Source organism: Euwallacea similis, chromosome 11, assembly GCF_039881205.1.
Source record: "Euwallacea similis isolate ESF13 chromosome 11, ESF131.1, whole genome shotgun sequence".
Taxonomy (NCBI): Eukaryota; Metazoa; Arthropoda; class Insecta; order Coleoptera; family Curculionidae; genus Euwallacea; species Euwallacea similis.
In genome coordinates, this window is record NC_089619.1 from 1849569 (window position 1) to 1863631 (window position 14063).

At 32.5% G+C, this 14063-nt stretch overlaps 1 protein-coding gene across 2 annotated transcripts in view; it reads left to right on the forward strand.

Moving 5' to 3' along the window:
- Window positions 1–14063, forward strand: part of SNF4Agamma (SNF4/AMP-activated protein kinase gamma subunit) — a 67968-nt gene that overhangs the window by 46862 nt on the left and 7043 nt on the right. For both annotated transcript variants that reach the window (XM_066395188.1, XM_066395189.1), the window contains exons 10-11: window positions 6987–7132; window positions 11976–12024. In XM_066395188.1, coding sequence (XP_066251285.1) covers window positions 6987–7132; window positions 11976–12024 — 195 coding nt within the window. The remainder of the gene's footprint in view (window positions 1–6986; window positions 7133–11975; window positions 12025–14063) is intronic.

Genomic DNA, 14063 nt, shown 5'->3' on the forward strand with positions numbered 1-14063 from the left:
ATGGAAATAGCATTATTTATTGAAATTAAAAATAAATAAAATTGGAGGTTAATTACCTAAGTATTTGCTCTTTAATCCGCATTTTATACCAAGCAATTTTCCATCCTGGAAATAACAAATAATTAATAATGCTGACCATTTCATTTAATCAAAAATTATAGTTGTTGTTTCTATGGACAAATACCGACCTAAGCCCAATTCTTGGTACATCAACGTAATCTACTTGACCTGGTATTGAATGTACCATTCCAAAAATACCATATCGAAAAAATATCATCAAGTTAAAGGGTATTTCTAGGTTAGAGCCTTAGCTCCAATGACGCATTTCTAGCCTCCAAAATGCAGAGCTTCAGCAATCTTTTCCAATTAAACCAGCCAGTGTCTCATCACCAGCAAATGACGCCCCCACAGCACAGTCGCCATTTGGGCTACTTGGGTCATTACAATCATCAGCATCTCAATAATAACTATTCTCATTATCACCCCACTCCCTCTCCGAGTATCAGCATTGAGAGCTGCCCTGAAACACCCTCAGATGAGAGTAGTGAGAATCAGAGCTTTAGCCATTCAGATTCGAAGTCCGAGTACTCTTCCTCTCCCAAAGTAGACTACAGTTCTTCCCCCAAAGAGAACTTCTTTAAAAGACATACCGGTCATCACCATCATCATTCCATACAGGAATTGATAGGGCATTTTAGAAAGAAAGTGCACAATTGGAGAGCGGAGAATGGTTATAGGAGAAGTTCATGTAGTGAGAGTGGGAGTACTTCAGGGGATGAGTTTAGAGAGAGGAGCAAGTCGCTGGATTGTAACACCAAAAGGCCTGCTGTGAGTGATTGTGAGAGCACCTATAGGATTTACAATACTATCTTAAAAGAAGGTAAGAAGTGCTCGTTTTATAACGTATAATTTATACCATATTTAAAATTCCAGCTGCTGAAATAGCATTTGCGTATATGCGCCCTTGTTTGCTTTTCGTGACATCCGAAATATGTGCTAATGGCGGTTTAATGGTTTCTTAAAGTTATTTCCGCAATGCATACCTGCCCAAATATTTTATCGAGATTGAATCAACATTCTGTTTATATGCAGGGCTTCTATTCCCAGAAAAAAATTAATTTCTTATCAAAAATTGAGTCCTTGAGTTTATTAACAAAAATAATTAACAAATCCGCCATTTCGTCTTTTAGGGTTTCACTGGATTAGGGATTTCCAGTGAAATTCTTGTTTTCCAAACTGTGCATGAGATGCGCTATTTTAGGATCTCATCCCCGTTTAAAATCCTTTAAATTATAAATTTCCATTGTATTAAGGGGAACAAACGCGAAACTATCTGGAGAACTATTACCTACGTGGGGCCCAAGTTTTGATATAATATTGAGGCTGAGCATAAAAATGACCAAGTTTGTTTTATTCTGGAGGTGACTAATGTTTTGCTATTAATTAGTCTCAAGACAGACATTTGTTTTTTATTTTAACACACTCCTAGCACGTAATGAGAACAAGAACCTTGTACGATTTGTTAAAAGAATGCCATAAAAGTGCAACAAAAATGCAGAATAACAAATACAACTTTGCTTTCTTGAATTATTAATATTAAATATTTTTTAACGTAAAATTGAAGGTACTAAGCTCAATAACAACAAATAAACATCTAAGGTACTGCCTACAGACATGTGTATGTATGTACAATTAGTTCAAGGCAACCGCAGAGTGTAAATAAAAATAATTTTATCATTTTATTATCAAACTTTCAGCCCGAAAACTTGTAAATTTCGGTAAGTTAGCAGCTTGCAAGGAACTGGCTAAAAGTCAGATTTTTCTCTGGAATTAGAGATTTTTCGTATTCATTCACAAAAATGTAGTTTCTTCATTTCGGGTGGAAGATTTGATAACTAAACCAAGCGAAGGAAAAATGTTTTAAAAAAATGTAAAACAAATAAAATTATGGCTGGTAAAGTTATTAAAGCGTCATATACAGGGTGTGTTAAGAAAAAGTGTTGTGTGGGAAAAATATTCTTGAAACGGCAGGGGTTATAATTCCTGTAAATCGTACTACAGAACCGCACATACAAACGGTACACATTTCACAAATAATTATTGGTGATGGAATTTTCGGTCACAAAACGTTGGAACATTTGTACTGTTACCCGATCAGACTGCAAATTAAATTAACTTCGGTTTAGTAACTAAAAAATCCATCTCCAAATATATTTAAATAGAACATTAAAGTTTAAAATTATTGAGCCAGGATGTAACAATATCAAAATTAAGGTGAGAAAAAATTTAAGGAAAAAATGTAAAATATGTCAAAATTATGACATCGCTAAAATCTGACATATAGGGTGTTCTAACAGAGCATTTTATTTATATCAACAGTTTTTTTTAACCAAAGAGATCTACAGGTTTACATTTTGCTTTAAATCGTGTGTAACTCTTAAACAATTTGAGACCCAGCAAAATACTTCTCGTTTCTCTCTTTTAGGACACGTCGTTTAATATTCATCTTAGGGGCGTAGCAGCTTCCAAAGAATTCGCTAAATATCTGATTTTGTCTTCACTGTTTCAAAGTTCCTCATATTGATATTTACAAAGAAAGCAGTCTCTATTTGGCTGCTAAATTGCATCTAAAAATTGAAAGAAAATGGGTTTCCTGTTTTAACTAAAATTATGTAACAATGAGTCATGAGTGCATTAAGGGAATTGTTGAACTGCCTTGAAATTCATCACTTTTTTGGTCTATAATTATTCGAGGAATGTCATGTTTTTACATAAAAATGCTTCCCTGTAATTAATCTAATTAAATAACGATTGTGAGTACTTACAGCAGTTTTAATTGGTTCTTTTAATTCCTGTCTCAAAAAATGAGTGGACTTTAAAAGAGATATGGGAGGCCGTGCGAAATGGATTTAATTAATATATTTTAGTTTTAAAAAATGACAGAATCTAGAATTTTATATGTTAATTAAATGATGTATTACTACATAACCGAAGCTAACATTATTTTACTGTGGACTTTAATTAAACCAAGTGCTTTGTATAATCGATCTATTAACTCTCCCATCTTAGGTGGATTCTTATATTTTTAATGCGGTTTAATTACATTTGCATAAAGGAATGTCTAATTTTTGACTCCCTGGCAACAGGATAAAAAGTTATAATTCTATCACCATTGAAATTGATGGTAACCAATGAGTCAAATTAAATAAATTTTTTATTTTTTATAACTTATTAAACTTGGTGAAAGGGGATAAATTGCCTTATCTTAAAGGATAATGTAGGCACCTCTATTTAGAATTTCATGTTTTATATTCTTTCTCATCATCTCTCATTCACGTTTAGGAAAATAGGCGAAAAATAACTGCAAATTCAAAAATGAGCATTCTATTATTACACGAACATAAACTCCTTTAGGAGCCCTATATTCGTCAAATAACACAGAAAATTATAATTATAGGAAAACTAGTTATATGAACTCCTTCCCCTTGGTCTATGTTAATTTATTTTTCATCAGAAACAAACCATTTTAGAGGTAGAAACATAATGAGAAAATAGATTGAGAGAAACAGCAATGCATGGCAAAATTTTAAATATGGAAAATTTGCAGAAGATAACTTCAGTTTCATCTGTTCATTTAAAATAGTATTCTAATAAGTTGAAGAGGGAAACTGATCCATTCAATAAGTATGAAGAATGCATCACCGGGTAAACGACGTTGAAAAGATTACTGATCAGTTTATAATGGAAAATAAATGTTTTCTAACGACTTAAATGGAGGTGCTGGTCTTCGCTTGAGACGTTTCATTCAAAATTATGTAACCGAGTTAATGATGCCGTTTTTGCAATAAATCGCAACCAACCACTAATCTTGACCTAAACAGGCATTTGATTTCTCAAAAAATATTTACTATTTTTCAGTGGTCAATTGAAGGTTATTCTCAAAGATCTCTATCTATGGTGCGTGTTCAGAACCAAAATAGTATTATATATTTTATCACTAACACAATGGTTAATTTTATGTATTTTTAAGTACTTTGACATAGCCAACAGCTAAATATTTTAATGTAAACATTATTCAATAGGAATTTTCCAGATATTTCTACTATGTATTAATTTTTCCTTTGATATTTACCGAGGGAAAAAATATCGATATATAGTGTGCTTAGATTTTAGATGATTTAACTAACATTAACCTTTCGCGATACGGGTTTTGGTCTTGCTTAATAAAATTTAAGAGCTTCATCAAAATATTTAATAAAAAAATGTAAGTGGGGAATTTTTTATGATAAATCTTGATGTAATGGTGGCCGCGATTTTACTTGAATCACCAATTCAATTATAACGTTTTTCACTTGCCATCAGTACCGGCCTAAGGAGGGCGGCTGACTTTCCTGGTCGGCGGTTTTTCTTGGGGGTACGAGGGTGGTGATTAAAAATTTCGCAAGACTTGCTAACGCCGGCCCTGTTTGTTGCAGCATAACAGTGTGATGGCACATTCATACGTATGTTTACTATTTGTTAACTGAAGGGTAATAGCGGGTGAACCGTAAAGGAAAGGCATGATTAACTAGTTGACTATTTATCATCAAATATCTACTACATGTTAATATATATTATTACTTCTTTCTCTTGAGCGCTAAATTTACGAAGTAATTTGTTCACAAATCACTTTAAAATTCCTTCTGAACTGCCTGAAACTTCTGTGTAATGTGCAATCCTTTTAAATAATTATTTCAGTTCCATGTTAAAATCCAATTTGTGTTATTTACTCCATTCTTATAACAAACATTGATGGTTTTATTGAGCAATTCCTTTCGGAATCATTACTTATTTTCTTATTTTTCTGAATTACAAATACCTAATTAATACATTCTAGGTAATTTGCGAGAAACAGGTATCAATGTCACTATTTATCTTTTGTGTTTTATGACTTTTCATGAATTATTACTACTAAGCAACCAATATTTGCGTTTTTCAACTTAACGACTTTCGTTCGTGAAAATGATCTCAACGTAATGAATTTAATGAGTGCTCAATGCCTTTGTAGAAATTAATGTTATTTGATATTTGTCTATCATAAATAGTAATTAAATCATTTAAGATATCTTTTTAACTTTAAGATCTGAAGAATAGTAACATCAATAGTCACAGCTTATGACTTCTGATGAATTACTACTTCTAGTTAGATTCGCAATATCTTCAACTAATTATATCAAGTTTACAATTGTACAAACTACTCGTTTATCGTTTTTCGTATTGAAGAAATGATTTTTTCCTTTTTGGAAGAAAACATTCTTTAAGTTTTTTTACAGAAATCGCATATGCAAATATTGTATTGTTGGAATATAGAAAACAGGTCAGGAACAGTTTAGGAGGTCAGTCCCTTCATAGTGCCCATATCTGTTGGACAACAAATAAGTGTTTAAATCACTTTTTTCAGTCATCATTTAAATGGATAACTTTTATTTCTCATTGGGAGAAATTCATTTTAAGGTGACTGTATTTGTTGAGGCATTTCGGTAATAAAAAAGCTAGTATTTCTAATGCAATTTTTCATTCATATCCATAACTAATTTTTAGCTTTAAAATTAAAGTTAATGAATTTTAAAAATTAAAATTTCACAATGTGCATGCGTTGTAGTTCTACTACTGAAAAGTATTGTGCGTTGGAAAATACCTATCATTGTCAGAGAATTTGTCATACCTTCAACGTTTTATGTATTTTTTGAAATACACAGCATACTTTATGCATATTTATTTGGCCATGGTATTTACCTATAGCCACAAGGTACCTATACTTACAGATAAACTTCAGAATTTGCTTACATTTATTATTTTTTAAGTACCGTTTAAATCAATTGTAATAATATCTCGATCAGTAAACATGTTCTTCATAAGTACCATCAGATATTTTACCAATTAGTTTTTTAAATTTCGCATACTTTTTATGCTTCAGTTAGTTGTACTTCTCCAAGAAACTCATATTCCAACTGAGACAAAATTTTGAGCTAACAATAAACAGTTCCTTATTAAAATTAAATAAAACAACTCACACCAACCCGAACCAACCTGTGTGCCGGCCGGTGTAGCATTACTGAGGCTTAAGCAAATCAAATCCTCAATTCTAAGCTGCTACATTATGTATTTGTATCCTTCTGACAAATAAATTCCAGTTGCCTAATTTAAAATTCACAGTTCTGCTTCCTGTTAATAAAGATATCAATTTAAAAGTGTGCCAACAAGGCATTACTTCAATCGTCTGTTGAATAATTGACGTTTAAACTCTCTCTCAAGCTATTTCTGGTCTCAGAAATTGAGTGTTTAGTTTATATTTAATCATTTTTCGTTGTTTTACCCTCAAGCGTTTACCATTCTCGCCATAAACTTTAACCTCATACAAGAAAAGCCGTTTACTGCCAACTGTTCACTGGAGCATTTTCAGACCTAATTTAGAGCTAGCTGTACAACTGGGTTAACTATTTGCTCTATTAAAAATTAAATACATGAAATATGTACTTTATTTTTCTTATTGCTGTTTTATTAGACAATATTAACTTTCAGATCATTATCGTTAGTTTACCTAGTAAACCAATATTCTATGCCATTCAATCACATTGTGTAACAGATATCATCCTTACAAGCCGCAACCGAGGTCATGCCATTATAGGTAGTTAGATTTTTCTATTGATATTTTTCTTGCAGCCCTTAATGCTTCTTTTCATTAAGAGAAGCTGAAAAAGCATCTTCATTTACTTATCAGCGAAAATAAACGCAACTCGAAGATCAAGACAAATATGTCCTTTGATATAACGCTTTAGAGAAGTATGATTTTGTTGGGTGTGGAATTATGAACATAAACATAACAAACCTGGCTTTCCACTAAATGGTGCCTCTTATTGACTTTTCACGTTGTAATTCAAGCAATTTTGGTTTTATCAACCCTCTGTGTTGGTTTGAAATGTTCTAACTCTTGATCGATTTTCCAGGAGCTCAACTAAAACAAAAGTCGTTAGATCCAGATGGAAGGAGACGTCAATCTCTAGGTGCCATAATACCAACGAATATCCATAGGGCTTCCGATGCATTCTTGGACCCACATCATGCGGCCATATTGTTTAGGGATTCCAGAGGGGTGAGTATCTATTTCCCTTCATTTAAATTATTGAATTATATTCATTCCGGGGCTGATATAGAGTTTTTTCTCTTTTTTTTTCTTGTAAAGACGGCAATAATAATTGTGAACACAACGACATAAACGGACTCACATTATTTGACATTTCAACGTTTCCGCCCAAGATGCAGCTATTTTTTCATTTTTATACTAATTTTCCAAGGTTCTAAAGGCGATCACTTTAATAAGGGTTTCATTCAAGCTCTTAGTAAAGGGGGAATGTTATTCTCAGTTAGTTTTAATTGAGAATAATGTGTAATTCCACCGCTTCAGTAATCTTTACTTGTGTGAGGCGTTATTTGGAGCTTTCCCAGAAATTCGACGAAGCCACTGAATTTCCATAAAATTTAGTTAAAAATTAACGCCTTAATGCGGAAACTACTCATCTTTCCAGGCTAAAAAACGGTAATGTACACAGGCGTAACAGCACGATACATTACACCATTATGGACATTCATAAAAATAAAGAAGGACGAGCGTGCCGTTGCAGCTTTCCCGAAACTGTTAATTCTGTTATAGTCAAAGACAGTTGTTAAATAAAAAATATTTGCAACCTATTTATGAGCTAATTAACTGAGCATCATTCCACGGTGTTTCATGCCTCACTTATTAAATAATTGTTTATATAGAACGCCAAATGGAAAAATGTATTGTCAACGTTTGCCAACCAAATGTTACTGATGTCAAACTGCGCAAACCAGTCCGAGTCTTGGCCATAAAAAACGAACCTATTGTAAATAAACAAACTCGGTATTGTTCAAATATTTAGTTAACAAGCCAATGATACAAGATCAGTTTTCGTACTCGATATTTGGAACGATATAAACGAACCTTAAACCTGAAAAAAAGATAATGCGAGGGCACTTTCGGTTTAGTCTCCGGAATTTCATTGCTCCAGAGATAAGCTCATAGCACTTACTGGGTATGAAATAGTAGTATAATCGGAAAAGCATTGATTAATGATTTTTAGTTAAGTTTCAAATTAGTTTATATCCAACTTCTAGCCTCCTTCATGTCATTTGCTTAATTGTATCATTAGCACCATTCGCCCTCCCAGGCCTAGATCCATATTTTTTCTTGCTGTTTACTGGTAATATGCTACATTAACAATTAAAGTACTATACTAAAACTCCACATAGTCCTCATCATCATTAACAACGCATGCGTGTTCGTTTCTCCAATTTTGTCTTGTTTTTCTCATGCAATTACGCGATAGGCTGATCGGAGCCAATCGAGTAGCTAAATGTTCAAAAAGTTACAGTATTAATCGCTCTCCGGCTTTTCCACACTTAAATAGTTTATTCGTTTGTTAATTGTTTACCAAGAGAACCGGTGAAATAGCTTTTGCACATCAGACACTTGTTAATGAGGACAGTCGTTGTTTGTTTGCGGCGATGAAAATATCTATTTTTGTTTTCGAGTCCACGAAAAGTGCCAGTGTATGCAAATAAACACTAAAGTGTAAATATAGTGTTGCACATGTTGACAAGGATCGAGATATACTGCCTACAAAAGCTCCGAGCTTTCTTATTGTTTATATCTGTTTGCTGTATCCAGATTCGTAACTACAAGACATCCTTTTTGGTTTTAGGTGTAATAAAGCTTTATAGCCCTATAAAAACACTGCAGTCCCTTACACTTTCTATATTAAAAAGGATCGTGTTTTGCCAGATTGAAGCTTTTACGATATCTATAAATGTATAAGTCCTTGGGGCAAACACCAACATATAACCCTAATTTTAGGAGGCCAAGGTGTCGAAATTAATCTTAAAACATTTCAGCAGGAAGGAACTTCGGGTGTAATAATCCTTGAAAAAGTTTATTCACAGTAAGATTAGATAAACCCATTATTATTAAATCTAATCTAAAAATCATCTCAGAAATACATACGTAAATAAGTGCGTTTATCATAAGATTTTAACTTCTAGACGATGGAAATTTTCGTGTAACTTGAGTGTTCTGTTTTGATTTTTTTTAACTACGTAACCACCAAAAATGAGTAATTTCTAATGAGCAGTCGATCATGGTCAACCTAAATTGTTTTATATAATTATTTACTGCAAGTCAATAATTATATAAGGCTTATATTATTATTACCGTTAATTAATTTTAATTACTATTCTATTCTTATTACGATGGTTCCATTATAATTTGTTAATATCATACCATAACGCGAAAGCCATTCTCAATCTCTTTTTAGTCTTGTTTCAATTTATTCTTTAAACCCGATAAAGATCGATATAGCGCGATATACTGGTGTTCTCTTCAATTAAGTTATTAATATATGTATTCGATCTTCTATTATTAAAAGAAGAAACGAATTATCCACCTTTTTCCATTTTTAACTTGAAGGTAACAGTGGATAACCAAGTCGAGAGCGATTACTGGACATACACAAATTCTTTTTATATAGAACACAAAATTATGATTACTAAGTTTTTCATTGTTTTTCCAAGTACTTCTAAAAGAACACCCTGCATTTAATTAATACGGACAGGAAAACGTTTGATATAAACAGTAATTGAATTATGCAAGACTGGAAAACGATCCCTTGAGCTAAATCTAGTTAAACAGTCTAAACGATATTAGGCCTGGTGTGTATGGTTAGTTGTCTACAATCAGGTCTACTTTGTTACAATGTTGACTACGTTTACATTGTTTATGTTCAACCTCACAAGCTGAGAATATTTCTTTTTCATTCGCTCACAAAAATTTTAGATAGCAGCAGGGTTTGGAATTCAAAGTTAGTAATTTTCTCGCCAAAAAAGAATTAAAATTGTGAGAAAGTGAAAGATTTTTTTTAATTAAAAAAATCTTGAAAATTGTGCAAAACCTGTTATTTGAAACGTTAACTGACATTTCAATTATTTTCTTTTGTATGTGTAGATGTTAAGAAATGGTAAATTACTTAAAGAAATTTATGTAAAAAATTGATAATACAGATAAGAAATTAAATCAAGGTCGTACCGTGAAGATCTCCATAAAAATAACGTTTTGTCCTGGCTTTTTAAAGTTATTTCGCAGTAAATAACCGAAGCATAAATAAGATTATGTAGTTCATAAACACAGAATCTTCACGCAGAAACACGGAAATTTCTCGAAACTTCTCCTTTACAGAGTTTCAAAGTTGCATTATTAATTTGCTTTCATTTCAATTATTCATGGTAGCCAACGAGAAGACCTGACTGAACAAACGAAAGTTTTGTCTTGTTTACGACTGGACATAATTTCTTAAAAGATGACACAAACAGTGTGTTTAGTATGCAAATGTTCAAACAGTAAAAACCCAGCATAATCCCCGTGCATTCAAATGCTACCTAGTCATTACACACAAAAACAAAAAATATTCATTTCAATAAATTACATGAGATCATCACATTTTGTCTGAAATTCAAATTGAAATAGAAAAATATTATATAAATCATGTTGTTGATGGATACAAGAATATTAATAAGATTTTGTCAAAGTAATGGGCATTTTAAGAAATCTCTAGAGCTGTTGTAGTTGTCTCGATTCAAGTTCAACACTGTTTTAAGGGTGAATGAAGCCAAGTCCTGATAACTTTATCTGAAAGACAATTTCCATGGAATCAAATAAACTTATTTTCTATGAAAATTATGGTCTTGATAAAATTATCCGGACTTTGTTTTTTCGACTTCTAGTATGCAGTCTTTATTATAATCAAAAAAGTGATGTGACTGTCAAGTTAATGTTCCATCCAAATGGATGAATTATCAGCGCTACAGAAGCGCCAAAAAACCCTCTTTCGGCGCTTGCACTCCTTCGGTGAAGCCGAAAGCAGGTCTTTGATCATTAACAGGACCTCCGATAGTACTTTAGCTCAAACAATCCCGGTGAGGAAAATATCAGAGCCTTCAAAGCGGGGGAGAAACGTAGAACCTTCGGGCAGCTTTGGAGAACGTACGAGGAAAAATTCCGGTTTAACGGTACTGCAGTCTCCTCCTATTAGCAATGGAGTTTGGAATTGGTACTCCAAGTTGTCATGTACCTTGAAGAAAAATTTGCAGAGCCCGAAAGTTATTAAAAGGTTTCTGGTTAGTTTGGTACTTTGTGATACCGTTTCATTTGTGTAGTTAAGTTGATTTCAAAGATAGCTTATTCAAGAAGAAAAATTTTAAAAAAAGTTTTAAAAAATTAAAATCGAAACTTTAATTTGTTTTTTAATTCGGGTATTTACTACTGGGTAATATGGCCCTTGTATTTTTTTTATTACATAATTGTTTTATTTAAGAGTTTTTATCGGCTCCCACTTCAAATCAAATTTTGAACGAAATTTATTAATTTTCCTCCTTTGGCTTGGAGGAGAGTTGGAGATAATTCTATCTAGTTCTGTCTTAGTAATCTATACCAATTTTTATTATTTAACCCTGAGTAAAAGTACGTATTCCTTCCCTTTCTTCATAACTTTATTCTTCTATTCAATATATTGAAGCTTTAAAATGAACCATGACTTTTCCCATCTGCGTTTCTCCAATTTCCGGATTAAGTCTTGAAAAATCCCGTTTCTTTACTTCTATTTTCTGTTCGAAATGTTAAAACTTGAAGAAAGTTTATGTCAAACTTCTATTTCTATAATTTCTTCATAAATTTATTTCTCATATCAAAATGTTAAGACTTTGAGGAAGGAAAACGTTGCAAGAAACCATAATCTGCCTTATCTCAGCCCCTGTTAGAAATTTGGCATTAATTACTGAAGAATATTACGTGTTGGGTGAGGTTTTATGTATTTTTTGACTTAAGTTTTCATGTAGGGAATGTAATTTTCGCTCTTCTTTAATTTCAGTTACCTGTGGTTGACCCATTTCTAGAGAAAGTGAATATTTCTGATTTAGGTAAGTGCCGACACTTCAGTTTCTATATTATGTACATATTTGTTTGATATCTCAAAAGTTGATAAGAAATCGAAATTTCTATAATTTAAAATTTTACCTCCATTATTTGTACCTGCTACAATGAGCCTGCATACATATGAATGAATCTCTAATGATTATCGGACATTCTGTATGTATTAAATTGAAAGTTTGTCATAAAATTTCTTTAAAGTTATTTGATATTGAACAGCACATTTTGCTGATCCTTTCTATTCAAATGAAAATTTAGTACGGATGTATGTTACTGTAAGCCAGAGTTACGACACAATAATGTGTTGGCAAAATCATCATTGAAACAATCTTTCTAAGAGTATATTGTCTATATAAACCGAAGAATATAAAATTACAATTCAATTACAAAAAAATATTCCCATGAAATTATTTTTAAACTTCTGTTATACTATAGGCAATTTAAAATGTGCCCTTTTATCTAGACAGAACAATTCTCCAATGAAAAACACTGGATAAAATTGCAGGTGTCTCAGTCAAGGGTGTTCAATTTATAAACTATTTGAGAAAAAAAAAGGAAATTATTAGTGTGTTGGTAATATTGCATTTCCATCGCTCTTATCCACCTGTCAAGTTTGGCAGCAACTTTATCAACGTGTTAATAATTTGGCTTTAAATAATTTTTTTCACTTGTCAGAGTAGCAAGGGCGTGGTCATACCTTAAAGTAAACATAGTCAAATCATCCTGATCAGGTGCTGTTACACGTCACTAAATGTGATTATGAGATTTGTTTACAAACCAAAAACTGTGCTAATTGTCTAAGTAATCTGAAAATCATACTTTAATGCCAATAAACATTTATTCGCGAATTTACTATTCGACTTATTTTTTATTAAACGAGTACTTAGATATATGTAATCGCTATATCATAGTTCATATTACAAACCGATACGTCAGACATAGACATTTCTTGGTGTGTGTTATTTGCGGACACGCGATCGGGTAGTTGTACATTTGTCATAATGTTAAGTATAACAATCATCCGAAAAAAACGGATGAATAACAGAGAAGCTCATGAGAACACGACTTTACCTACGTATAAAAAAGGAAGAATCGATTCTGGTTTTCACGGAAAGTCATGGAAGCTTGAGAATAAAATTCATCACGGTCGTAAAGGGTACAGTGGAATATGACTCATTTGGCAATAAAGAAATCCGGGTTGTCAAGGTAATTTTCTCTTTTTTGACCACATGTCTTTTGCTTTTACGGTTAAACCTTATGTACCAAGCTTTTTTGCGAGAAAAATAATGGTAAGAGATTCTAAGTGCCATTATTAGCTCAATTTCTCGAATATCATCACGCGTATTTTTTCCTAGTTCGATCTCCTAATACCTGACGGAAATAGAGAGGAGTTCTTGTGGAAAATCGAGCTAGCTCGTCACCAATGTTGTTGGTTAATCGATCTTCAGTTGAAATCAGTGTATCGAAAAACCTTGCAATAAAAGTTACTTGATTTGATATTTGAATATGTTCGGTTGTTGCTATGTTGACTGCTGAAGCTGAAAAGCTATTAGAATAAGTTGACAATTATTGTACCGAAGCAAAACTTTTTCATCACGATTTATTTTTATATTGATGGGCACAATAAACCCGCAGAAAATTTCGAAAGCCAACAAAATATCTTAAGATAAAACTACCCAACAGATGTCTAGTGTCATATTTTTGGTGTTGGCAAGTTGAGTGCACGATTTATCGCGAGGTACTATTGAACGGACGTCTAGTTCTATATTTTTAGAAACCCAAAACTTCAGTCGATTTTATACCTAAAGCGCAGACAACATAAACTGTCAACGTCACTCCACTTTTTATTATTTTTACTTTCTAGTCTTCCCGTTCCTCTTACAAATTAAGTATATTTGATTTTTCTGCACTGGATTCTCTTTCGCGTCGCTATGTGATACAGCAAACAAAACGAACATGGTGACCACTGAAAGTCTATGAGTCCATAATCTATGTTTCATCTAAACTACTAATGAAACCTTCAGTCTGT